The sequence below is a fragment of the Giraffa tippelskirchi genome, chromosome 10 (assembly GCF_054371585.1).
Source record: "Giraffa tippelskirchi isolate mGirTip1 chromosome 10, T2T-mGirTip1v1.2.pri, whole genome shotgun sequence".
In the NCBI taxonomy this organism is placed as follows: Eukaryota; Metazoa; Chordata; class Mammalia; order Artiodactyla; family Giraffidae; genus Giraffa; species Giraffa tippelskirchi.
The window spans coordinates 154,038,620-154,064,916 of record NC_137284.1 but is presented as its reverse complement, the minus strand read 5'-3'; the positions used below and the strand labels follow the sequence as shown (position 1 = coordinate 154,064,916).

Here is a 26,297-nt window from a genome sequence, read left to right as displayed (position 1 = left end):
CATTAATCAATGGTTCTTCTCTAGATGATGTTTAAAATACTGAGAAAATTTAAATGCTGTACGTCTAATCAGACGAAGGTTAAGGGCTTTCCAGTTCTAAACCTATTTAATGAAATGGCTTTTTCTTCCTTATTGGCTGGCCTTCTAGGTTTGCTCATGTGCTTGTGGAACAATCCTCATATGTGGGGTGTTTAAGTCAAGCAACCCTGGGAGCTTTTACTTTATTGATCTTTCTAAGGCACTGGCTTCAGTATTTAAATGAGTCTGAGTTTGTTTCTTTAATGGTCTTTCAATAAAGCTTAGGTTGACCTGGCTCCCTGTGCAATCACGACATAGTAATGGCGGAAAAAGACGAATAATAAACATGAACTCATTTTGTGTGGTTGAAAAGGTTACATTTCTATTGATTTTGACTGTAAAATAAAGTCCTGGATATTAAGAAAGCTCAGCAAACACATTCTTTTTCATAAGGAGGCTCTGTCTATATTATTTTGCCAGTAGTTTTTGGCCACAATAACAATAGTCTGGATGGAGTCTAAAAATTGGCAGTTATCAGAGGACTGACAAACACATCCTTTAAATGCTGTCCCAGGTGAAAGCGTATAAAGGTGTATCAAAAAAATCATTAACCACAGAGTGACCTCAGAATGTGCGGTGAATGCCACGGGTCTCACAGCTCGGTTTGATGGCCAGTTCTGCTGACTTTACAGAAAGCAGGAAAGCTCTGCTCCCTGGAAACACTAGTCTTTTAAGGCTATGTTTGGAGCCTGTTCCAAGAAGTGAAGTGTGGGGAGGGGTGGAAGGATTGGGTAGAGGTGGTGAGGAGGGGCAGATAGAAAAGACTAGGAGAAATGAGGTTAAGAAATCTAAGGAGAGCATTCACTTCTTCTGCGACCCAGCCATGTATGTGTGTGTGTGCATGTGTGTGTGTCAAAGTTATGACAAAATGGACCCAAACAATCCTCCACCTGGGAGCCTGTTAGATTTAGCCTTGGACTTGGAGCCTGTATTCAAATCTGCTCCAAAAGAGGGCTGGGAGGATCTGTGGATCTTGAACCTCTTGATAACTCCAGACCCACTCTGTACTCTTCCCAGTTCCAGCTCTCCATTAATATTCTAGAGAAGCATGTCTAGTTCTTGACATGCTGCCTGGGCTCCCTTGACAATCTTGGGAAGAAAGAATACGTGGTTGAAAGGACTTGGGAGAAGGAGGAAAAGAGCCAAGAATATCTCCCCAAGGTTTGGTCCCCTACTCCCTCCTCTTCTCTATCATCAGTATCATCAGTATAGCATCTAACATTTCTTGAAAGTCAACTCCAGGCCAGACCCCACCTTAGGTACTTTGCATATATTGTAGCTCAGTTGACAAAGAATCTGCCTGCAGTGCAGGAGACCCGGGTTCGATTCCTGGTTGGGAAGATACCCTGGAGAAGGAAATGGCAACCCATTCCAGTATCCTTGCCTGGAATATCTCACAGACAGAGGAACCTGGTGGGCTGCAGTCCATGGGGCATGACTGAGCGACTAACACTTAACTTACTTACTTATTATTTTACTGAATCTGCAAGCAACCCAGTGGACACAGAGTCTCATTCACCCCATTTTACAGCTGCGGAAACTGATGCCCTGGGAGATTAAGTGATGCCGCCCATAAGGGCACATAGCTCCTGAGAGGTATAACCCAGGGGTCTGCAGGCCTTCAGGGTCTGAGCTTCTCCACCGTGTCTGCCTGGACCCTGTGCGGCTACAGAGCTGGGCTGGCAGGGTGCCTACAGCAGCTGCACAAAAACACTCCTGGGAACGAGCGGAGGGCAGCGGCACCCCAGCCTCACCTCTACCCAGGGTCCTCCTCGCCCTGGTCTTGCTGCCTCTCCTTCTGTGGGTCTTCTGAGTTATACGACCACCTCTGGCTGCAGGACGGGTTTCCAGAGATGATCTCAACATCGGAGGTCGGAGGCTGCAGCAACCTGTCAGCCCCTTCTCTGCTGGCACTGAGGCCCACTTTGGTGTCGGGCTTTGGGGTGAAGCACACAGCGTGGGTAGAGGCTACGAGGTCGGTCATCCACATCCCGCTGTCATTCTCACCAGGGTGGAGTGGGCTCCGTTTCCTGTCTGTTCTCCAGGTTGACTTCTGCTGGCGGCCTGCCTGCTGGCAGCCTGCCTGAGGATGCTGGGAGGGGTGGTCTTTTACGACCACTTTCTGTTGTTTGTTTTGCTCTTGTTTTTTGGGGGTCACGCTGGGCGGTATGAGGGATCTTGGCTCCCTGACTAGGATTTGAACCCACATCCCCCCTGCATTGGGAGCACAGAGTCTTAACCACTAGACCACCAGGGAAGTCCCCTCCACTTCCTTTCTGATGCTCTTTCTCCATCTTCACTTTTGAACTACTGGCTCAGACCCTTGCATCCACCCGGGGAAGTTTTTTTCATTACCATTTCCCTTCCACCATTCGGATCACATTTCCTGGTCTCAAAGCTGTTAGAGTGAGGCTAATTCTTTTAGGTCCCAGGCTGGAAGAATGCAAATCAGGGAAGAATGCAAATCAAATGCACCTTAGGAAGCAGAAAGAACCTGTGTACTCTCAAATGCAGCCTGTGGGCTCAGAATCCATTATCGATGATTGAGGTTTGTTCATTTATCCAGTCACTCAGCAAACAGTTCTTGAGGCTCCAGTGTGTCCAGGGCTCAGAAACAGAGCTATGAGAAGAAGAGGTGGGAGCCAAACTCCTGGGCTGTACCTTTGAACTCGGAATCAAGTTCCCGTTTATACAAGCCCCATTGCCACCCAAGTATCTCCCATTAGATGCCAATGACCCATGTTACAACTCCTGACTCTTGCTGTTCAGCCGCTCAGTTGTGTCCGACTCTTTGCGACCCCATGGACTGCAGCACGCAGGCCTCCCTGTCCATCACGAACTCCCGGAGCTTGCTCAAACTCAGGTCCATCAAGTCAGTGATGCCATCCAACCATCTCATCCTCTGTCGTCCCCTTCTCCTCCTGTCTTCAATCTTTCCCAGCATCAGGGTCTTTTCCAACGAGTCAGCTCTTCACATCAGGTGGCCAAAGTATCTTCAGTTTCAGATTCAGCATCAGTCCTTCCAATAGATAGTCAGTGTTGATTTCCTTTAGGATTGATTGGTTTGATCTTGCAGTCCCAAGGGACTCTCAAGTCTTCTTCAGCACCACAGTCTGAAAGCATCAATTTTTCAGCACTCAGCCTTCTTCCGTTAGATGAGTGCTTTTAGAAACCTCGAATCCCAGGGACAGAGGAGCCTGGTGGGTTGCCGTCTATGGGGTCGCACAGAGTTGGACACGACTAAAGCGACTTAGCAGCAGCGGCAGCAGCACCTGAGCTAGTTTCACAGGAAGTTTTCGCTTCCCCACGCTCAGCACTGGTTCTGGCTAATGACCACTAGAGGGCATTTCAGCCATCAGCTCCAGACCCGCTCCCGGCCACCCATCCATCAAAATCCTGCTCAGTGTCGGGGCTGACTTTTCCCTTTACTGAACAGAGGGCAGCGTGCCATCCTTTAAACCTCAGATTGCATGTGGAGATACACTTATTCTTCGAAGAGGAGACACATTTGTGTGAGACAGGAACCTGCTTTCAGTTACTTGTACATGGGAATCACCTCTCTGCCCATCGCGCTAAAAAATAGCTTTGAGAATTACCATCTCTGAGAGTGGTCTTTGTGCACTGCAGGTGGATATGAGGATATAATGCCTCACAGATTGGACTTCAGTTTTCATGCCCAACAAAATAGAAATCTGGGAGCCTTATCTTCTTGCTTGAGAGATGATTTATGAACTTAATGTGCTTCGGGGGGAAAAAATGAACTCTCCAACCTTGGGCTTATACGCTTGGGCTGCCTTCTGGAGGAGGAAAGCGAGAACTGACACCTCACACCCTAAACTGGATCTGAAATTGCATCGCGGCTGCTTTCCCTCTGAGTGGTGTGAGAAATGTAAAGCGAAGGAAACACATTTTTCCGGAGTGCAGGAATGGAGGTCCTGTCCGGCCCCAGAACGCATTATTCATTTGCAGATGAAATTGCTTCAGGAAAGAAATGAAAAAACTTGCAGGTATTGACATATTCATTAGGAGTCTTTTTCTGTTTCAGATCAGATTAGTTTGATGGGTTGAACGTATTTTTTTCTTCAGTTCGTCTCTGTAAATTTTATGATTTGCAGAGGAGCATATATTGGATCCCTGTGGTAAAAAATAAGTCCGATAATGTGGTCCTTGGGCCCCTCGTGGGAATGTTAAGGAGCAGTTTGAGAGTCTTCCTAAGTCTGCTCTGGTCCGTTCCTCCCGCCCCCAGGATGATCAATTTCCCCCTTTGCTGTACTTCTTCAGCACAAGTTCATACATCCGCTGGCCTCACGTTGATGTCCGTGTGATGGCTGGTCTCCTCCATTGGACTGTGGCTCCTGGAAGCTCTGGTCATATTACCCGTCAAGAACATATGAGGTGCTGGGGACTGGCTCCCAGGGTTGAACTGCAAATCGATGGAACTTGGTCCTGAAGGCCCTGTTGATAATGACCGGACAGCTGCTCTCTTGCTTTTTGCTTTTAAGAAAGAGAAGCAGTTTGGGAAGGAAGAGAAGTAGCATCTATTGGGCCATAGAATATGCTAGATATTTTCATTTAATACACACACACAAGTCCCATTAAAATAGGCGGCCTTATTCTCATTCTACAAATAAGTGAACAGAGAGTTAGGTAACTTGCCAGATAATACATTTGGGAAGAGGAGGAATCTATCAATAAGGGCGTCTCAGTATGTCTTAGTAATGACTTCTGAATTTAACAATCCCAATCTTTGGGGGGGTCTCTGTTTAGACCCAGAGCATCCTCAGAGAGAAATCTTGCTTCATGAGCTAAAGTCTTATTACTAGCCCCTACTGCTGACCCTCTCTTCTTCTGGATTCCTTGTCTATGATTTATACGCTGATTGGGAGCCCGCTTGTTAAGTCTCTTCCAGAGGAGGATTAGGTGAGATGAGCTTCTACCATCTGAACTAAAGGAAATCAACCCTGAATATTCACTGGAAGGACGGATGCTGAAGCTGAAGCTCCAATACTTTGGCCACCTGATGTGAAGAACTGACTCATTGGAAGACCCTGATGCTGGGAAAGATTGAGGGCAAGTGGAGAAGAGGGTGGCAGGGGATGGGATGATTAGATAGCATCACTGACTCAACGGACATGAGTCTGAACAACCTCCAGGAGATAGTGAAGGACAGGGGAGCCTGGCACGCTGCAGTCCATAGGGTCCCAAAGAGTTGGACATGACTTAGCGACTGAAAAACAACAAACATATTAATATATCAAGTGTGTATACAGTTTTTTGTTTCTCTCAAAATATAAACTCCTTGAGGGTAAAAGATACATTTGTCATTCTCCTCTGCTCCATCAACTCATCAAAATCTACCTGGATTTCCTGCGTGTAAGAGGTACATAGCATATATTTGTTCTTCTCAATGTATACTCAGTGAAGTTGATTCAATTTTAATTGCACTTCATACGTAGACTTATGGGATGGTATTGATGATCAACTGATTTTACCCAAGTCAGGATTAACGAATGGTTGCTGTTTGGAGTTTCCCATCATGCCATGGGCTGAGCGATGGACCAGGGTAAGAGATAATGTCAAGCAGGTGTCATTGTGTTAAATTCTTAGTGATCCTCATATAGTTTTAATATAAGAAAAATGCACTGTTAATGGAACATGGACATGCCAGGACCATCTCGAGAATGTTTTGTCTTAAGCAGGATCTTTATCATGCATCTCAACTGCATATCTCGAAACTGTGACCTTACATTGTGGGTGCCCAGACCACTAACCGTAGAGATGGTCTCTGTGTAAAGGTTGGTCTGAACGCATGGCAGGGGGAGGAATCCTTGGCACTGATGGCTGTGTATCTTGTTTCTCTTTTTTGGAGACACTTCATCAAACATCCTATTTTCTGTTCATAATTAAACATAGAAAACATAGAGAACTAAAATACCCTTCCACGGGCCAAGTGCCTATCCCAATATAAAACCAAATGACACAAAGTTAATGAGGTCCTGAGGTTTTTGATGTGTGTCTTGCTTGTGAATAGGTTTATCTGGACACATGAAAATATTGAAAACAAAACAGAATAAACTCTGATAGAGACCAAACTGATGGGCCAGGTTTCAACAGACATCCCTGTCTCTTCCCCTCCCAGGTATCTTCTATAGAATTAAACCATTGTAATGACGTGAAAGGGCTCCCCTGGTGGCTCAGGGTAATGAATTTGCCTGCCAAGCAGGAGATGCGGGTTTAATCCCATGGTCGGGAAAATGCCCTGGAGAAGAAAATGGCAACCTACTCCAGTGTTCTTGCCTGGAGAATCCCACGGACAGAGCAGCCTGGCGGGCTACAGTCTATGGGGTCGCAAAAGAGACAAACACAGCTTAGCAAGTAAAAAACAACAATGATGTGAGAAATGAAAAAAACATTGATCGATGTCCTCCACAGAGTTAAACATCTGAGTCAGTCTTCCACGAAAGCAGAAAGTGAAGCAGAGAACCCCAACTTGCTGAGAACCCCACCAGAGAGCCCGTGCGCGGGTCAGTCAGAGCACTGGGAGGGGAGGATTGGAGACACCAAAGGCTCATCGCTATTCCTACGACCCCCTCCCTTCTGTCAAGCCCGCTCTGAGCGCACAACCACGGCGGTGAGCTCATCACCCAAGGAGAGAAACACTAAATGAGCCAAAGGGAAGAAGGTACAGACAATGTAATTTCAGAGCAGGGCCTTAGACTCGTGAGGTCAACTTTCTTCATTTGTTCTGACATCCCTGAAAAGATTTCATGCAGCCCAACAGCGTTGTTTTCTTTCGTAAAGACTTGAACAACCTCTGATATTAAAATTTTCAGTTGTGTTTACAGCTATATACTTTTTTAATATTGTTCTTTATTGGCAGAAAGTTCGAGGGTAATAAAGACTCATGTTTTTAAATAATTCATCTGAGTTTTGGCATCTAATTTCAGGCCAGTCTCCACACTAGCACAGGAAAGGAGGATGCTCAGACGAAAGTACTGGAGGTTATGTCCTTGCTTCCTGAGGAACTGATGGGGAACTTGCCAGGTGGCAGAAACACTGGCCTGAAAGTAGGACCACTTATTTCTTTTTCACTTAGAAAAGTGCTTCTAAGTGATTTTGACACCCAGCAAATCTCAATAGGCTTTTCTTTTAAAAAATATGTTTTCCCCCTAGTACATTATCTTTTTCTAAGAAGACTATCATATAATTTGGTATTTCAAAAAATAACTACACCTGTTCATAAATTGCAGTAGGCTACGCAGTTTGTATCTTGTTTAGCATACACGCTCTTCATGGTTTGTTTTAAAGGCGCCGAGTCATCAGCTCTTTTAACACTGAGGTCGGGTGGCATGCACGTTTCTACTCCTTTCATTTGTTACCTAGCAACACTTTGTAGAAACTGTGCTGAGTCAGTTTTCTCACGGAGGTGGATGTATTTGAAGAAGAGGAAGTGAAGTCACTCAGTCGTGTCCGACTCTCTGCGACCCCAGGGGCTGTAGCCCACCAGGCTGCTCCATCCATGGAATTTTCCAGGCAAGAGTACTGGAGTGGGGTGCCCTTTCCCTCTCCAGGGGATCTTCCCGACCCAGGGATCGAGCCCGGGTCTCCTGCATTGCGGGCAGACGCTTTACCGTCTGAGCCACCAGGGAATCCCGTATTTGAGGAAGGGTCCTCTATTGCCTCCGACCAGGCCACCTAATCCACAGACAATCTAGTCACTAGTTAAATCCGAGTGTCTAGAGTCTGGGTGGGGGAATCAGGCAGATCTGGGTTTGGACCTCAACTTGACCCCTTGCTGACCTTTCTATGTCTCTGTTTCATTGTCTATGAAATGGGAATGATGGTACTTATCTCACAGGGACGTGCTTTACATCAAGCGCAGCCTGTAAAGCACAAAGACAGAGACTGGTACACTCAAGAAATGTTAATTGTTTTTACAACTACGACTAACACTATCAGTGTTATTACTATTGCCTTAATAGGCTTTTCCTGTGGCGGGTTGAGGAGGAATTCCTGGCATTTTTATTAATATTCATGAAAAAAGCTACTTAAACCAAATCATCTTTATAAGCAGATCCAGCAATTTCTTAAAGTTTTTCTTTTTTTTTTTTTGACGTGGACCTTTTTTATTAAGTCCTTATTGAATTTGTTACAATATTACCTCTGTTTTATGTTTTGGCTTTTTTGGCTGCGAGGCATGTGGGATCTTAGCGCTCCCACCAGGGATTGAACCTGAGCTCCCTGCATTGGAAGATGAAGTCTTAACCACAGGAGCGCCAGAGAAGCCCCCCAGCAGCTTCTAAAGAGCTTGCTCCATCAACCTCTCTTCCTGGAGCTTCCACATGCACGTTTCACCTCCCAGCTGCAGGTGGCATCCTCTGAGCCACATGGGAGGCTGTCTTATCACCTCCTGGGTTGCTCTCTGCACCTTCCTGTCTCTAAACACAACACTGGTCCAAAGAGTTTATCAGACAAACATGCTACTCACCATCTCCCACCACTACCCTAATTGATTTCAAACACTAACTCCCCCAAATGACTTCCTTTTATTTAAAACTCTTAAAAATTTCCAAAAGTTTACAAGGCAAGCTGACAGGGGTGAGCCTGGGACTCTTGATGGCTCTCAAAAGCAACAAAGAGGCAATGGGGTGAGCGGTGACCAGCCCCTGTCGGGGTGAGGGGGGGTCTGGTTATATGGGTTCTAGATAGGAGTCTGTCATGAGCACTGGGACCTAATTGGTCACCTGGATGTTCTCCATCTCTGTCTTCCCATCTGTTTAGTGGGCTAATAGTACCAGAGGCTCCCAACTCATAAGGCTGAGCATCCCAAACAAAGATACATATGGGTATATAGAACGTCACATAACATGATGACTCAGGCCCTTCTAGTACAGACAGAATTTCTCCTGGCTTGAGGAAGTTACTTGAAACACCTTACAACTGAACAGTTTTTCACGTCCAGAGAGTGGTGCCCCCATCAATGTTTCACGTTAATGAACATATGGCTCCCCTATAAGTCCATAATCAAATTGCTTTTCATTTTTCTGCCATTAAAATTTCTCCAACAATTTTCATGCAAATCTATTTTATATCATTTTTGACCCACAAAATGCCAAACCTAGTTAGTGTATACAACTTGATGAGTCGAGTTAAGTATATTCCCATGAAACCATCACCATAACCTATGAATTTCTTTTGTTACAGTAGCTAATGCTGCTGCTACTGCTGCTAAGTCGCTTCAGTCGTGTCCGACTCTGTGCGACCCCATAGATGGCAGCCCACCAGGCTCCGCCGTCCATGGGATTTTCCAGGCAAGAGTACTGGAGTGGGGTGCCATTGCCTTCTCCGACAGTAGCTAATAGAACCCCAACAAATACATAAATGAGCGCTTTGAAGCAGAGTACTGACATAACAGAAACCCCAAATTTGTAGCATATCCTGTGGTATGGATATTAGGGGGTAGAAAGATGGACAATAAAGATATGAAATAAAATGCTTTATAAAGCTGTCATCTCACATAACCTGGAAGACAGACTTAGCCTGTAACCTGTGGATTTTGGGAAAGTGCTTGGAGAGAGCCAGAATGGTCTCAGTTATGGGTTGCTTCTTGCTGCCCATGTCAAGAAAGAGATGAGTTCATAAAAAACTGACCAGTGTCCAAACATCAATGTGAGGGATAGAGAAAAGTCCAAAAATTTACAGCCTCACACCAGAGAATAAGAAATGAAACTGCAAAAAGCTTTGACCAATGAAGGCACAGTTAGATTTTCCAGCTCAGCAAACTAACTCAGCCCCATGGGCAAAGTTAAAATTAAAAGTCTTTATCCCCCACATAAGCCTTTTGTTTCAGAGGGCCATGGCCTTCCCCCATGGTTCTGGGGAAATGAGTAATTATGTTGGTCCAAGAGCCATGCCTAGGAAAGAATGTAGGGTTATCCACTGGTATGAGAAATTGACCAGAAGTGGATAGGTCAGAAGCCAACTCAGGTTTTGAAGGAATTATATAGGCAAAGAAACCACTGGTCTGGTCTGCAGAGGCTTGTGAGTATAAAACCACCCTCAGAGCAACTGATGTCTGCAGGAAATGGTCCCCGGAAGACGCACAGCTTCAAGAAATGCATTATCATTGTCGCTCATGGCCAAGGGCGGCCACCGGGGGTCCTCAGAGTGTCTGTGTGCGTGCCAAGTCCCTTCAGTCGTATCTGACTCTTTGCAACCCGATGGACTGTAGCCCACCAGGCTCCTCTGTCCATGGGATTCTCCAGGCAAGAATCCTGGAGTGGGTTGCCACGCCCTTCTCCAGGGGATCTTCCTGACCCAGGGATCGAACCCATGTCTCTTACATTTCCTAAGCTGGCAGGTGGGTTCTTTACTTCCAGCATCACCTAGTATACCCTGTACCTGTGCTCAGTCTCTCAGTTGTGTCCGACTCTTTGCGACCCCATGGACTGTAGCCTGCCCTGCTCCTCTGTCCACGGAGATTCTCTAGGCATACTGGAGAGGGTTGCCATTTCCTTCTCCAGGGGATCTTCCCAACTCAGGCAGTGAACCTGGGTCTTCTGCACTGTGGGCGGGTTCTTTACCCTGTGAGCTACCAGGGAAGCCCTCGTAAACCCTATCTAGCAAGGTTAGAGACCACAGATTTCCTCTTTAAAAAATACATGTGAGATAAGGTAGACTTTCACTGGGTTAAGCCATGGCATTTTAGGGCTGTTACAGCAACCGGTGTTATCCTGATGTCTGTGTCTTTGTTGGTCCCTGGAGTTTAGGATGCACTGTGTGCTGCTATTGTTGGTAAACGCTGACCATTTTTTAGGATTCATATTCAATATACAACTCAATTAGCAATTGATGCAACAGTTTTTATACCATTTTGTTGAAGTTATGATTAATGGCAGGTAAGAAATTGATCATATTGAAGAGATGGAATTCAGTGACTTGGCGGAATATTTGCTTCGAAGACCCCTGAAGAAAACAACTGAAGTCATGTTGTTCATCATATAACAGTCTGGGGGCCTGATCATCATTTGTTTCTGAGGATTTAGAATTTTTTTTTTAAGAAAGTCCCTATTTTACTTGCAGCAAATCTGTTAGCTTTTTCTTGGAAAAGATGAGAGGGCCCTCCAGTTAGATGGAAGCCAGAATGATCCATCTTTACCATCTGTTCATTTGATTTTTAGAGAAAATGGACTCTAAATATCTGTGCCAGAGACCATATCCCTGAACCCTCCATGTATAACCTCCAGAAATCACCACATATGTGGTAGTCATTCAAAGATGTGGTTCATTTTTGTTTTTTTTTTTGAGCTAATTTTACCCTTGGATCAGGCCAGGATATCAGAAAACCGTGTCATCTGGGCCCTTGTCCTCTCCGTCTCCCATCGCCCTGTTCTACCCTACTGACTGCAGACTTGTTTGGGCTGAAATCCATTTTTAAGTGATGCTTGACTTTCCCAAGGAAATGCTACATCAAGCAGGTTTGTGAAAAACACATTTGTTGCAGAAACACTGCTGAAGGCCCTGTGTACCACGTCTCTTGGGACCCATTATATAACAGAGGGATGGAGGGACTTCAGCTATCACCGTTTTGTTAAAAATCTGAAGAAATGTAGCAAAATGCCAACATTTTTAATGTCTGGATGGTGGATCCGTAGGTGTATGGTTTATTATTCTCTGTGCTTTTGCATATTTTTGAAGTATTTAGTAATGAGAACAACATCACTCAATTTCTAACTGGCCAGAGATATCTGCTTCCAAAATGTTATGGCCACCTTCCTGGACATTTCGGTTAAGAGCATGTGGAAGCCTTAAGGTGTGATAGACTTAGGTTCATCCAGGCTTTTGCCACTCACTGCTTCCTAACTTTGGGTGATCTACAGCATACTCTGAGCGGCAGTTTCCACATCTGTAAAATGGGTACATTCCTCATAAGCCTTTTGTGAAGACTTAGTGAGAGCACGTGTGTCAAGTGCTAGCATAATGCCTGGACCACTGTCAGCACCAATAAATGTGAGCTACCGTCATGCACGTGATGTTGCCAAGTGAACCGTGCTATGGGAGTAAATACAATCCATGGTAGACACAAAAAAGAAAAGAATGATGGAGGAAGAAAAATTTCAATTCTCTACAAGAACTGGTACATTTTGCTCTTACGGGGTGTGGACTTCTGGCCGCCATGATGTTCCAAGCCAAACTTACACACGTGGATAAGACCTGACCTGGGTGACTGCATTCTACTCCCTCCTTGTCTTGGGGCCCTACTTTTTGTGACTTACTTTAATCCTCAATTTCATTCAGTTCTTGTTGTGCTTAGTCGCTCAGCCATGTCTGACTCTTTTCGACCCTTGGACTGTAGCCCACCAGGCTTCTCTGTCTAGATGTCATTTCCTCCTCCCTGGGGATCTCCCCAAACTAGGACTCGAACCCACATCTCCTGCATCTCCTGCATTGCAGGCAGATTCTTTACCTGTATGTACTCCCTGTAAGAGTGCTGCATTCAATATGCCAGCAAATTTGGAAAACTCAGCAGTGGCCACAGGACAGGAAAGATCAGTTTTCGTTCCAAACCCAAAGAAAGGCAATGCCAAAGAATGTTCAAACTACCAGACAATTGCACTCATCTCACACGCTAGTAAAGTAATGCTCAAAATTCTCTGAACTTCAACAGTATGTGAACCAAGAATTTCCAGATGTTCAAGCTGGATTTAGAAAAGGCAGAGGAACCAGAGATCAAATTGCCAACATCCTCTGGATCACAGAAAAAGCAAGAGAGTTCCAGAAAAACATCTACTGCTGCTTTATTCGGAGAAGGCAGTGGCACCCCATTCCAGTACTCTTGCCTGGAAAATCCCATGGACGGAGGAGCCTGGTGGGCTGCCGTCTATGGGGCCGCACAGAGTCGGACACGACTGAAGCGACTTAGCAGCAGCAGCTGCTTTATTGACTATGCCAAAGCCTTTGACTGTGTGGAGCACAACAAAACAACAAAACACACAACAAACAAAACAAACAGTGAGAAACAATGGAAACAGTGAGAGACTTTATTTTCTTGGGCTCCAAAATCACTGCAGATGGTGACTGCAGCCATGAAATAAAAGACGCTTGCTCCTTGGAAGAAAAGCTATGACAAACTGAGACAGCATATTAAAAAGCAGAGATATTACTTTGCTGACAAAGGTCGGTCTAGTCAAAGAATATGGGTTTTCTAGTAGTCATGTATGGATGTGAGAGTTGGACCATAAAGAAGGCTGAGTGCTAAAGAATTGACGCTCTTGAACTGTGGTGTTAGAGAAGACTCTTGAGAGTCCCTTGGACTGCAAGAAGATAAAACCAGTCAATCCTAAAGGAAATCAGTCCTAAATACTCATTGGAAGGACTGATGCTGAAGCTGAAACTCCAATACTTTGGCCACCTGATGTGAAGAACTGAGTCATTGGAAAAGACCCTGATGCTGGGAAAGATTGAGGGCAGGGGGAGAAGGGGACAATAGAGGATGAGATGGTTGGATGGCATCACCGACTTGATGGACATGAGTTTGAGCAAGCTCTGGAGTTGGTGATGGACAGGGAAGCCTGGTGTGCTGCAGTCCATGGGGTTGTAAAGGGTCGGACACAACTGAATGACTAAACTGAACTGAACTCCTTACAAACCACCTTAGATACCATGTGCAATGTGGTTGGGATGAAAGGAAGGAATGAAGAAGGAAGAGAGAAGCCGGAGATGGCAGGCAGGAAGGAAAGAAGAAGAAAGGATTCGCAGCACAAGACTTTGAAGTCATTCCTCATAACGTTCAGTTCTTGGATGCACGTTGATTGGCACGTATTTTCATCAGATACAATGTTTTTTTCAGGTGCTCTCTGCCTGCTCCGGGTTTGTTTTACATCTGACTGGCATTAAGCCTTTAGCTATTATCACTGGTGCGACTGTGAGTTTTCGTAAATGATGCCACTTGAGGGTTGTCACGGGCTCTGGTTCACATTGCCGTCTGATAACTCTGAGAGTCAGTTCTTCATTATCTATGTGGAGATTGGGCACTTTGTTTTTTGGCAGTGAATGTTTCATCCAAGGTCAATTTCCCTCCAGTGCTCAGCACCATTTCAGACAGTGTGTGCTCAGGGAATGCAAATTAATTTAATGTTAGCTTTAGCCAAACCCAGCTAGGAAAGTCAACCTGCTTTTAAAAACACTATAAACGTTGATAAACATCATCTAAATTATATGACGTTTGCATATGTAGAAACATATAAACTTTCACCTTAATTCCAAAGGCAACATTCCATAGCTCTTTAAATTCATCTTTGAGTTAGGCTTATTTTTGTTCTTTGATTAGAAGTCCATTTTAATTCAAAATTATTTAAATATATTTGTCATTATATTTTATTATAACTGGGGGTTATCAGAATAGGTGGAGGATATATGTGTGTGTGTGTGTGTGTGTGTGCGTTTAAAGTCACTAAGTTGTGTCCGACTCTTTGTGACCCCATGGACTATACAGTCCATGGAATTCTCCAGGTCAAAATACTGGAATGGGTAGCCTTTCCCTTCTCCAGGGGATCTTCCCAACCCGGGGATCAAATCCAGGTCTCCTCGCATTGCAAGTGGATTCTTTACCAGCTGAGCCACAAGGGAAGCCCAAGAAGACTGGAGTGGGTAGCCTATCCCTTCTCTAGTGGATCTTCCTGACCCAGGAATCAAACCGGATATGTGTTTTACGTTTTTGTTCAATTACAAAAATGCAACACACATTTGTAATAAGAAATGAGGAAATATAGAAAACTCTAGAGGAAATGAAACCATTTATAATCCTTTACACAGAAATAATCACAATTAACATTTCATTATATCTTTCTCCGCGCATTCTTGAGGTTGTAGAAGTTCTCAAGATGGATTTGTAGGTTGTTCCCAGGAAAAAAAAAAATTAGAGTGTTTTCTGGAGTTCTAAAGGTACACACTCAACAGGCTCCCCTTCCTGCAAGAAAGCAGGCTGTGGACCCAGGGAGCTCACCAGATCCGCTGGTCTGAAAGGAGGCGCCATACCTCTGCTTTCCATCCGGGCCGAGAAACACCAGAGCCCTCCAGGCCATGACGTCTGTCCAGGCTGGATTCAAGTGGGCGACAGTGCCTGGCTTCCTAAACACGTCCAGAAATCTCAGGGCAATTGCACCCCATGGTGTGACAGAATTGGGGCTGGCAGGGCTTTCCAACCCCCTGGGCACAATTTCTATGGCTGAACTTGCTCCATGCCTTTTCTTTTAAAAAATATTTATTGATTTTTTTGGCTGTGCTGGGTCTTCATTGCTGGGCTTTTCCTCTAGTTGTGATGACCAAGGGCTCCTTTCTAGTTGCAGTGAATGGGCTTCTCATGGCAGTGACTTCCCTTGTTGCAGAGCATGGGCTCTAGGGTGCATGGGCTTCCCTAGCTGCGGCTCCCCGGCTCTAGAGCACAAGCTAAATAGTTGTGGCTCATGGGCTTAGTTGCTTCGAGGCACGTGGGATCTTCCTGGGTCAGGGGATGAATCCGTGTCTCCTGCATTGGCAGGCGGATTCTTTACCGCTGAGCCACCAGGGAAGCCCTGTTCCATGCCTTTTAGAATGCTTCCTGCTTCTGTCTTCTTTGCCTCAAAGCATTACGCGGCCAGTGTTTTTCATCCTCATCCATGTTTTCTTTTTCCTGGAGCTCTAGTCCTGTTCCTTGGAGGACTCTCCCCCAAACTCCCCACTCTGATCATGAGGTCTGATTGTGGGCTGTAAGTCACTGCTCCCCGCTCCCCACAATAGGGTGAGTGTGGGACCCCAGCTGGGCCAACCAGAGACTTTCCCTGGGCTTTAAAATGAGAAGTGAGACACTAGGACCTTCCTTCTGATAGCAAAACTGGGAAGACACAGGCCCAGGACTTCAGTGTCTGGGTCCCATGACATGTGGAAGATGGAGCCTGATGCGAGAGGAGTTAATGCAGTTATCAGAGGGAGGTGGGCAAGCAGAGATGATGTGGGAGAGAGAGGAGAGGCACTTATGGAGGCCTAGTCTTTGAAACCTCCAGGTCTCCTGGATTCCGTTTCAAAATTGTGGTTTTCCTCTTCTTTCCTTTCTTTTATAACCTACCCTAGGAATTTCCCCTATAAATGAATTCTGAGTTTGGTTTTCTGTCATTTGCAACCAGAAGAACCCAGAGCAATAGAAGCAGACTCCACCTCCCCCGGCCCTCCTCAGTGCCCTGGACTCTGCAGGCCTCTGGCTCCTCTGGACTTCTCGGCCTCTCCCTGCCTCAAAAGCCCCAAGTCCTTAAAAGAGGCCACCCCTCTCCCCTTCTTCAGGGCAATCTCTGATTCACTGCAGCAGACAGCTCTGATTTAGCTGATATCTGTTTTTCAAGAGTTTCTGGTTCATTCCAAAGATTTCCCAGTTGGTGGAACTTGCCAGAAGGGAGGCCTTCTTGACCTACTTTGCTCCAGACTCTCATTTGGGGAATTGTACCCAGAAATGGAATTATTTAGCTTATCAGCTGGACTCTCCTCTCCCACTCACCCCACCCTCATCTTTGCTGAAGTTCCTCAACCCACACGGCTCAGCCCCAACACACATGGCATTTTCTTGCAAAATTTCACAGGGCAATCAGCTGTCTTCCATGACACTGTCCTTCAAGCTGACTGCTGAGCTTTTTTAACTTTTATTATTATTTTGCAATGGTGAAATGGCAAGAGAATCACTTTCTTTGAGAGAGGTGACAGATGGTATAGTTTAAAATAAGTGAATGAGTCTAATCAAAATCCAGTCAACATGATGTTGGTAGAATGATATAAAACCATTCGTATCCTATAATGGTATAAACCATACTAATCCTGAACTTGCTATCTTTTCTGAATTAGACTTGAATTTGTGGTGAAGGATGGGGGTGGTTTACTCTGTAAGTAATCTGGAGAAGGAAATGGCAATCCACTCCAAGTACTCTTGCCTAGAGAATTCGGTGGACAGAGGAGCCTGGTGGGCTGCTGTCTATAAGGTCGCACAGAGTCCGACAGGACTGAAGCGACTTAGCAGCAGCAGCAGCAGCAGCAATCTGGAGCACCTGCCGTGTGCCAAGCACTGTGCTGGGCTCAGCGACTGTCCGTCACTACAAGAGAACCTTATTTACACCCAATCTGAGTGACCGCACAGTAAGCTGTTTCTGCACGTTGTCATTTTCCTAGGAAAGGCCTCTCCCGAAAACGCTCTCTAGCATTTCCTGCTAAAGGCCAAGCGTAAACTCTATATCGAGTTAGGAATTTGACATCCACCAGGGCTCAAAAAGAGACGGGGCCTGCGCTGCTTCTTTGCAACCTGAACTTCCCACGGCAACCGGCCGAATCCGAATGAGGTCGGGAGAGGCTGCTGAGCCCTGCCAAAAGGCACTCCGCTCCGCTGACAAAACAGCGTCCCCTGCCGTTCTCCTTCCTGACAGGTATCTATTTTGAACTCCTTCTAGAGAAGGCAGTGACAGCTCCAGCCTTGATCTTTGGCTCAGTTCCCGGGGACACCTCCTCATGTCATGTTTTATTCATGGTGTCTCCCAGGCTGGCTTCTTCATTGTAAAAATCAGTGGTGGGGGAAGGGACAATCAATGAACCAGAAATAAAATTTGAGTGTCATAATAAAACTATCTCTTTGTGTACAAAAAGGCTGCAACCAGAGTCTGAGATGCTGGGGAAGGTATGTGTATGGAGGATGTTTAAGGCAAAGCATCTATAGAAGGAAAAAAATAGCTATTCACACTGCACTGGAGTCGTGAAGGAAGTAGGTCAGATAAACCAAAATAACCTCTGCTGGGAAACGTGATAAGCCTCAGACATCTGAGACTATGGAGGGTAAAGATGCTGCAATTGATACGAGTAGAAGGCTGATAGATGTGCAGGCCGACACACAGGAAAAACTACGAAGAATATACAGGGCAAACATTTATTCTACCTTCTCCCAAGAAATCTCTTCTCCATCAACACCGTCATTGTCTTTCCTGTACCAACTATATATCTTTCTACGTCACTGGTTAGCAATTTGTAGCAGAATATATCAGAAGCATCTCTTCCACCTGCCCCAACCACCCAAAACCAAACCAAAAAAAAAAAAAAAAAGCAACAGGCAAGTATGACAGAGGCAGAAGGAAATGGCAACGCACTCCAGCATTCTTGCTTGGAGAATCCCATGGACAGAGGAGCCTGGCTGGCTGCCGTCCTTGAGGTCACAAAGAGCTGGACATGACTCAGTGACGGAGCACTCACTCAAGTGTGACAGAGGGCAGAGACCGCAACACCGCATCAGAGACGACAGAAGAGTAACACGTGCGTACCTTGAGAGTGATGGTCCTCTCGCGACGGGTGATGTTAACGCTGTGGGGCTGGCCATTGGCCAGGCTCCGGTGGTCCACATCAATGTTATAGGGCTCTCGGGTGCCGCCCAGGTTGTACCGGATCTGGAGGCTTCCTGCATAGAGAAAAGGAAAGAAACGCAGTCATTTCTCTGCTCTGGATTTCATATTAATGTCATGCCCCCAGCCTGGGGGCTTGTTTCTACTAAACAAGGCTTCGACGCCCATCAATACGATTGCCATTCTGCATTCTGAGCCACTAGCTCAGAGGTGCACTAACCCATAAAGGTTCACGGCACCAGGCTCACGCACGTTGACAGTCTACCAATGATGGGCCATCCGCGACCATCATCTCCAAGTTGAAGCAGCAAATGGTATAAACGATCCAAGTGTGGATTGTGTCTGGAAACGCAGAATGAGAACATATACATGATACAGGACCGTGGAGACAGGCCCCACAGAATACTCTGTAAAATAAAATATAAATGCAGGATGCCAGGATGGTCTCATGCCATCAGCAAAGTGAGACATTCGCCATATAAAAGAATCATGAGCAAAGAGTATGAAAAATAAACATAATTTACAAAAGATAAATACATAGCATTTTGGGTGGCTTCACTGAAACCAAGAAAACAGAGCAAAGGATTTTATTCTAGGTTAGAGATCTCATCAATCCAAACGCAAATCAATAAAAAGATGGGTCCTCACTGCCTCTCAGCTGTCGTGCACTTTGCCTCAACAAATTATTCTTTTTATCCTCTTTCTTGCTTCCCCCTGATGGCAGGCAATATTCAGAAAGACTAATATAATATTCTAGGTCCTGCTTTTAATTAATCTGTACAGCAAATATAGCTTTTATTTCTTATTTATGATTATTTAAAGGCATCAACTTTTTATCTCATTTTTCCACTCAAATTGGAATCTTCATGTTAATAGCTTTTGACATCTCAGAGCTTAAAAATGGAGCCAGTAATTTAGCAAGAGTGTGGCTAATTATAAATCACCTCAGAGATTCTTCCTTACCTCTTTCATTTTCCTTCCAGAGGAACAAAACTGATATTCTGATTTTAAGTTGTGAAACAGCACATAGTAATTAAAACTTAGAAAGTAAACAGAAAAATAAAAAAGAAAGAGTCACTGGAAACACCACCATCCAGAGATAACTACTCTAAATATTTGGCCTGATCTCCTTCCAGGTAATTCTCACACACTTATATGGATGTGAAAGTGAAAAGTGAAAGTAAAGTCGCTCAGTTGTGTCTGACTCTTTGCAGCCCCATGGACTGTAGCCCACCAGGCTCCTCCGTCCATGGGATTTTCCAGGCAAGAGTACTGGCGTGGGTTGCCATTTCCTTCTCCAGGGGATCTTCCCGACCCAGGGATTGAACCCAGGTCTCCTGCATTGTAGGCAGACTCTTTACCGTCTGATCCACCAGGGAAGTCTCTTATATGGATGTAAACCAATGCAATTGATTCTGAACACTGCCCTTCTTCAGTTAGCATTACACATGTTCTTTAAAATATGGAACTATGTCCCTGGAATTGAAAGAAACATCCATCAGACCAATCATGAATTACTTGCATTTCCTATTTTTTACTTTCTGAACAAATCTGACAAGCCTTCACTATTTCTGAGCTTTCTCTTAACACCGGACCCTAGATTGCTTTATAGCATTTCAACCAAGTACTGCGGACTTCTGTTTCCTAAATGTGTCTAAGTTCACCCACTCTGCCCATCTCCACAACCACAGGGCCTCCACGGGCACCTAGAACTCCTGGTGTGGTTCCCTCGGGAGCCCGCCCCTCCACGCAGAGCTCCCGCCCCCTCCCCATCAGTGACCTGACGGCCATCACCTGGATTCACCTGCATCCGCTTCTGCCTGGATCCCGCGACCTACGTCAGTCTCTCCTTCAAACGTGGCCACTCTTCACCCCCCTTCACGCTCAGGCGCGTCCCCTGTTTCTCTGCTCTCTGGCTACTCATCCATTAATGGAAGTGTCTCACTGGAACCTCGGATAACAACATACGAGCAACCAAACTCTCGAACTTTCTCTCCTAAAACCAATTCAACCCATTTTCCCACATTTCAGTTAATGGACATGTTATCCTTCCTGATATTTCTGCCTAAAAACCCCAACTCCCCTCTTGCTTCTGTATTACACATAGGATCTGTCAGCAAAGCTCCTTGGCCCTGTCTTTAAAACATGCCCTGTATCTTACATTTTTCATCACCTCTGTTTCTATCCCTGGACCAAGCCACCCTTGTCTTTTGCCTGGATTACTATACTAGCCTTCATACTAACTAACCTGCTTGCCTCTGCCCTTCCACCACGTCTCTCCAGCCCAGTCTAGTGTCCTAGTCTCCATCCCTAGTCTCCTCTGCACACGGAAGGCAGAGCTGTTCTCTGTTTGTGACCCTTCCTTGGCCTCCTATCCCATGAAGAAGGCTGAGCGCCGAAGAATTGACTCTTTCCAATTGTGGTGCTGGAGAAGACTCTTGAGAGTCCCTTGGACTGCAAGGAGATCAAACCAGTCAATCCTAGAGGAAATCAGTCCTGAATATTCATTGGAAGGACTGATGCTGAAGCTGAAGCTCCAATACTTTGGCCACCTGATGAAAAGGGCCTATGCATTGGAAAAGACCCTGAAGCTGGGAAAGATTGAAGGCAGGAGGCGAAGAGGGGCAACAGAGGATGAGATGGTTGGATGGCATCACCAACTCAACGGATATGAGTTTGAGCAAACTCTGGGAGATGGTGAAGGATGGGGGAACCTGGTGTGTTACAGTCCCCGGGGTCCCAAAGAGTTGGACACAGCTTAGTGACTGAACAACAACAATCTTACTCTGAGTCTTCATTCTGGCCAGCCAGGCCCTTTGTGATCATCCCCATTGTCTCTGACTCAGCCTCTCATTATTCTCCTCCTTGCTCACTCCTCACCTGACCACACAGGCCTCTCTGCTCTCTCCACAGATGCCAGCATGTTCCTGCCTCAGAGCCTTTGCACCTGCTGGCTCTTCTGCCCGGGGCGCTCATTTCCCAGCTATCTACCTGCATGGATGAGCCCTCACTTCCTTTAGGTCCTGCTCAAATATTATCTTCTCAGTGATTATTTCTGTGACTTCCTTATCAAAAGCACAATTTACCTACTGCCTTCCTTTGGCCAGCCCCCCCGCTCTTCTGCTTTATTTTTCCCCCATGATAGTTCTTTCCATACAACATACTACAGACTGCACTTCATTTATTTATTGTCTGTCTTCTTCCATTCAAATGTAAGTTCCACAAGAGTAAGAATTTTTGCTGATATCCTATTTTTAAAAAATATTCTACTCTTTACTTATTTATTTGGCTGTCCCAGGTCTTAGTTGCAGCATGTGGGATCTAGTTTGCTGACCAGAGATCAAACCTGGACCCCTGCATTGGGAGATCAGAGTCTTAGCCACTGGCCCATCAGAGAAGTCCCTGTTTATATTCTTCATGACTTAATTTCCAATGTCTAGAATAATGCCTGATACATAGTAAGTGCTGAATAAATACTCATTGAATGAATGAATGATGGTTCCCCTGCTTATTCTTCTTTCCCATGTTTTCTTTGCAGAGTAGTATTTTCAAAATGCATAATTAATTAGTTGTCTGGTTCACACAAAACTCTTCAAACGTTCCAGTTGCTTACAGGATAAAGACATACATTTTTAATATAGCTGATGATGTCCTGTCTGAAAGGTTGCCAGTTACTTTGTTTTAAAATCAAGTTATTTACCCTCTCATTGTTTACATTCAACCTACCTTGCACTTGGCTTATTCCCTAGAAAACACAACTCTTCTTCCTTCCTCAGGACCTGTGAACATGCCACTCCTTTTTCCTGAGCTGCTTCTCTCCCTCCATTCCGTGATTTACCCTGTTTATCCTTTACTGAAATGGCATTAAAAACAACCTATTGTTTGGCAGTGAAGGAGATGATTAGGAAAGTGGTTTGGCTATATGTAGAAAAAAACAAGTAGACTGTCTTCAGTTTTTATTTTCCACTTTACTTCTGGTGCTCTGACTTTGTATGATCACAGCCAGCTTTCTTTCTTTTCTTCTTTTTTTTTTCACTGGTGACATTTATTTTTAAAATTTTAACTGGAGGATAATTGCTTTACAGTGTTGTGTTGATTTCTGCCATATTTCAACATGAATCAGCCACAGGTATACATATGTCACCCCCCCGCCCGCCAACCTCATCCCACTCTAGGTTGTCACAGAGCCCTGGGTTGAGCTCCCTGTGTTATACAGCAACTTCCCACTGTCTGTTTTACACATAGTAGCGTATATGTTTCAGTGCTACACTCTCAGTTCGTCCCACCCTCTCCTTCCCCTGCTATGTCCACAAGCCTGTTCTCTGTGTCTGCATCTCTATTGCTGCCATGCAAATAGGTTCATCAGTACCATTTTTTAGACTCCATATATATATATATATATATATCTCCAGTTTAAAAAAATATACAGCTATACCCACTCATCATTTAAACATTCATTTCCTTAGAATAGACTTATGTAGTGCCCTGTGCAAAGCACCATGCCACCAAGTTTTAAAGGTCCAGAAATGGACTACCTGGCTGGTTATAAGTGTGGAGTCCACTTCTAAGACAGACACCCTCCTCTAACCCCTAGTACAGTCCAGGTCGTGCCTGATCTGGGGATACAAAGAGAAGCAAGAGAGGGCTTTGCCTTTGAGGCTAAAAGTCAGAGGAACCAGTAATTATGCCAAAACACACACACACACACACACACACACACACACACAAAACAACAAAACTCTGGACATTTTTTTCCCTACTGTCTCTTTGTCATTGATCCCTTTATGTTTTCCAGCTCATTAAAATCAGTATTAAGTTGTTTTCATTATTTTCTCTCTTTTCTGGCTTTCTTGGACTTTGTAAAAATGATTTAAAATTTCTCTAACTGCTTTCCTTAATGGCATTGGAAATGATTTGCTTTGAGGAAAAAGATGAGTTGGACCTTAAAATTTATATATAGCGAACATCTATAAACAGGAATGGCAATATTCTGGAATAATAAAATTTAAATAATATATTTATTTCTTTCAAATAATAGCACAAAAGAACCACTAAATGATGGGAAGGAGAATATTAATATTTGTTCATTAAAATAAAATATTATTAAGATGGAGAGATACTTCACTTCCTGCAGCTCACATTTATCTCCCAAGTGAATTAAAGCAGTTGTAAGGGAATGCTCTTTTATTGGCTGCAGCAAATAATGTGCTTAACAGATTTATTCTCTCCTGGCCGTCATGATTGCCATCAGCAAACACTCACAGAGCACCTGCTGCAGGCAGGAGACAGAGTGCGGGGCCTCTCATCTTGCTGGGAAGACAGATGTATTTATAACAGAGATGGGTAACCACACAGAGCAGTAAAAGCCAAACAAACGACAGTGAAAGGAAGTGTGGCAGGAGTTGAAAGGAAGGAGCAGTCACTGAAAGGAGGCCAGACTTGATCTGAGTCCAGAATGAAAGGCAGCTCTGAAGCTACAGAGGAAGATGGAGCTTTTCCAGACAAGGGAAACGGAGGGGGCACCTGGGCAGACGTCCTTGGGGTGCTTGGGGAGTAGAGGGTTCCCGGAAAAGGAAGTGTAGGGATGTGTGGCCTCAATATGTGGGAAACTGTAGATTCAATCCGTGGGCTCTGGATAACTACTGCTAACACATGCACACACACACGTGTGTGTGTATTATTGTTGCTGTTCAGTGGGGCTTCCATGGTGGCTCAGATGGTAAAGAATCTTCCTGCAGTGTAGGAGACCTGGGTTTGATCTCTGAGTTGGGAAGTTCCCCTGGAGGAGGGCATGGCAACCCACTCCAGTATTCTTGCCTGGAGAATCCCGTGGACAGAGGAGCCTGGCGAACTACAGTCTATGGGGTTGCAAAGAGTCGGACACGACTGAGCAACTAAGCACATAGGTTCAGTGGTTAAGTCATGTCCAACTCTTTGCGACCTCATGGACTACAGCACACCAGGCTTGCCTGTCCTTCACTGTCTCCTGGAGTTTGCTGAAACTCAAGTCCATTGATTTGGTGATTACCATCCCATCGTCTCATCCTCTGTCGTCCCCTTCTCCTCCTGCCCTCAATCTTTCTTAGCATCAGGGTCTTTTTCCAACGAGTCAGCTCTTCTCATCAAGTGGCCAAAGTATTGGAATTTCAGCTTCAGCATCAGTCCTTCCAATGAACATTCAGGGTTGATTTCCTTTAGGATCGACTATACACGCGTGTGTACAGTGCATTACACTTAGTAACTCATTTGACTTTCTTAACACTGCTCTGGGGAGTCATTGTGTTACAGATGAGGAAACCGAGGCTCAGTGTGGCTTGTGACTGCTCCAGGCCCCACAGTCTGCAAACACAGGGGCAGAATTCAAATCCAGACGCTCTGGTTCTGTACCCTAAGCTCTCACCCGGGAGCCTGGTGGGTCCTGATGGAAGGTGGTGGGACTGCGGACCCCTCCTGCAGCTCCTGGCTGTTTGGTAGGGGTGCTGTGTGTGAAGTAAGACCTTCTCGGGCTGAGGAGGGTGGGGTGACAGGGAGCACAGTGATGGTGGGAACAGAGCCTCTCTGGGGATGCGCTGAGATGCACCTACCCTGAGGGGGGCCCCAGGGTGCCAGGGGCAGGCTCCCCTCAGGCCTCAGCAGACTTAGAGGGCGGCTAGAGTCCCTGGGCGGGTGGCCTCCCAAACACCACCTCATCCATCTGCCCAGGTGCCATTCACATACAATGTGCTATGTGTGCCATGGCACAGGTCGGGAAGCACTGAATCAGAAGACATTTGCCAGGAGGGTAGCAGAGGGGAAGCAAAGGAGGGGCCGCTCGGGAAGGACATGGTTAGAACAGGACCCACATGACTTGTTGGGAATAGACCCACAGGAGGGGGAAGGACGGAGTGATCATGATGATGCCAGGCTGTGTTCCGTGTCTAAGATGCGGCAGCACCGTCAGAACCAGGCGGACGGGGAGGGGCTGGTTCTGGGAGCATTGAGGACAATGCATCTCCCAAGATGTCAAGTTTGAGAGACACAAGGGCATTTAGTTAAGATTTCTTATTTTATTTATTACTTTCTTTTTTTATTTTTGTGATATTTTGGTTTAGTCTTTATTGATTTCTTGTTCCTGAATGAGTTCCTCACATCTGTCTAGCTTCAAATCGTAATTCATAAAATATGCAGTATTTGGAGTGTAAAAAAGCCAATTTCCAGCAGCAATTGAGGATGGCCTTGCAACCCCTAAAGAGAAGGTGACTGTCTATATTTTGCGAATGCCCTGTGTGTTCTAGAGGTCTCTGCAGCAGAGAAAGAGTGCGGGGGAACTCTGGATCTGGGTTCAGGAACACCAGTTGGTTGCGCCATCAATCACTGAACTTCTCTGCACTCCACTCTGTCACTTGCAGGAAGAGGGTAGAATTGACTCTACCTTATAAGTGTGTGCTCTTGGGAATTCATGCATGTGAAACACAATACAGCTTCGGGCTTCTTTACATGGGAGCCATTAATATGGAGACATTAGTCAAAGCCTTTGCACGTGACGAATGCCCATAACACACACATTGAGTGCTTGCACGGGCTGGCATAGGCTGTGGGGCAGTGAGTTACTGGAGAGAGTTGGGACCAGATGGGAACGTGGCGGTAGCTTGAGGAGCAGACAATACAGCATCTACTGGGGCGTGTTCATGACATTCTTGATGAGCTAGAGCTGAGAGCCAGCCTCCCTGCCCACCAAAGAGGGTGGAGAACATCAGTGGATTAAATAGCTGTTTAATCTGATGTAGAAGAAAGAATGTGTGAAATCCTGGAGAGCAGGAATTACACACCTATCTGCTTCCT

The 26,297-nt window shown here is 45.4% G+C and overlaps 1 protein-coding gene across 4 annotated transcripts in view; it reads right to left on the bottom strand.

Moving 5' to 3' along the window:
• CNTNAP2 (contactin associated protein 2) overlaps positions 1–26,297 on the bottom strand; it is a 2,222,175-nt gene that overhangs the window by 150,647 nt on the left and 2,045,231 nt on the right. For all 4 annotated transcript variants that reach the window (XM_081537160.1, XM_081537161.1, XM_081537162.1 and 1 more), the window contains one exon: positions 18,399–18,532. In XM_081537160.1, the coding sequence (XP_081393286.1) occupies positions 18,399–18,532 (134 nt within the window). The remainder of the gene's footprint in view (positions 1–18,398; positions 18,533–26,297) is intronic.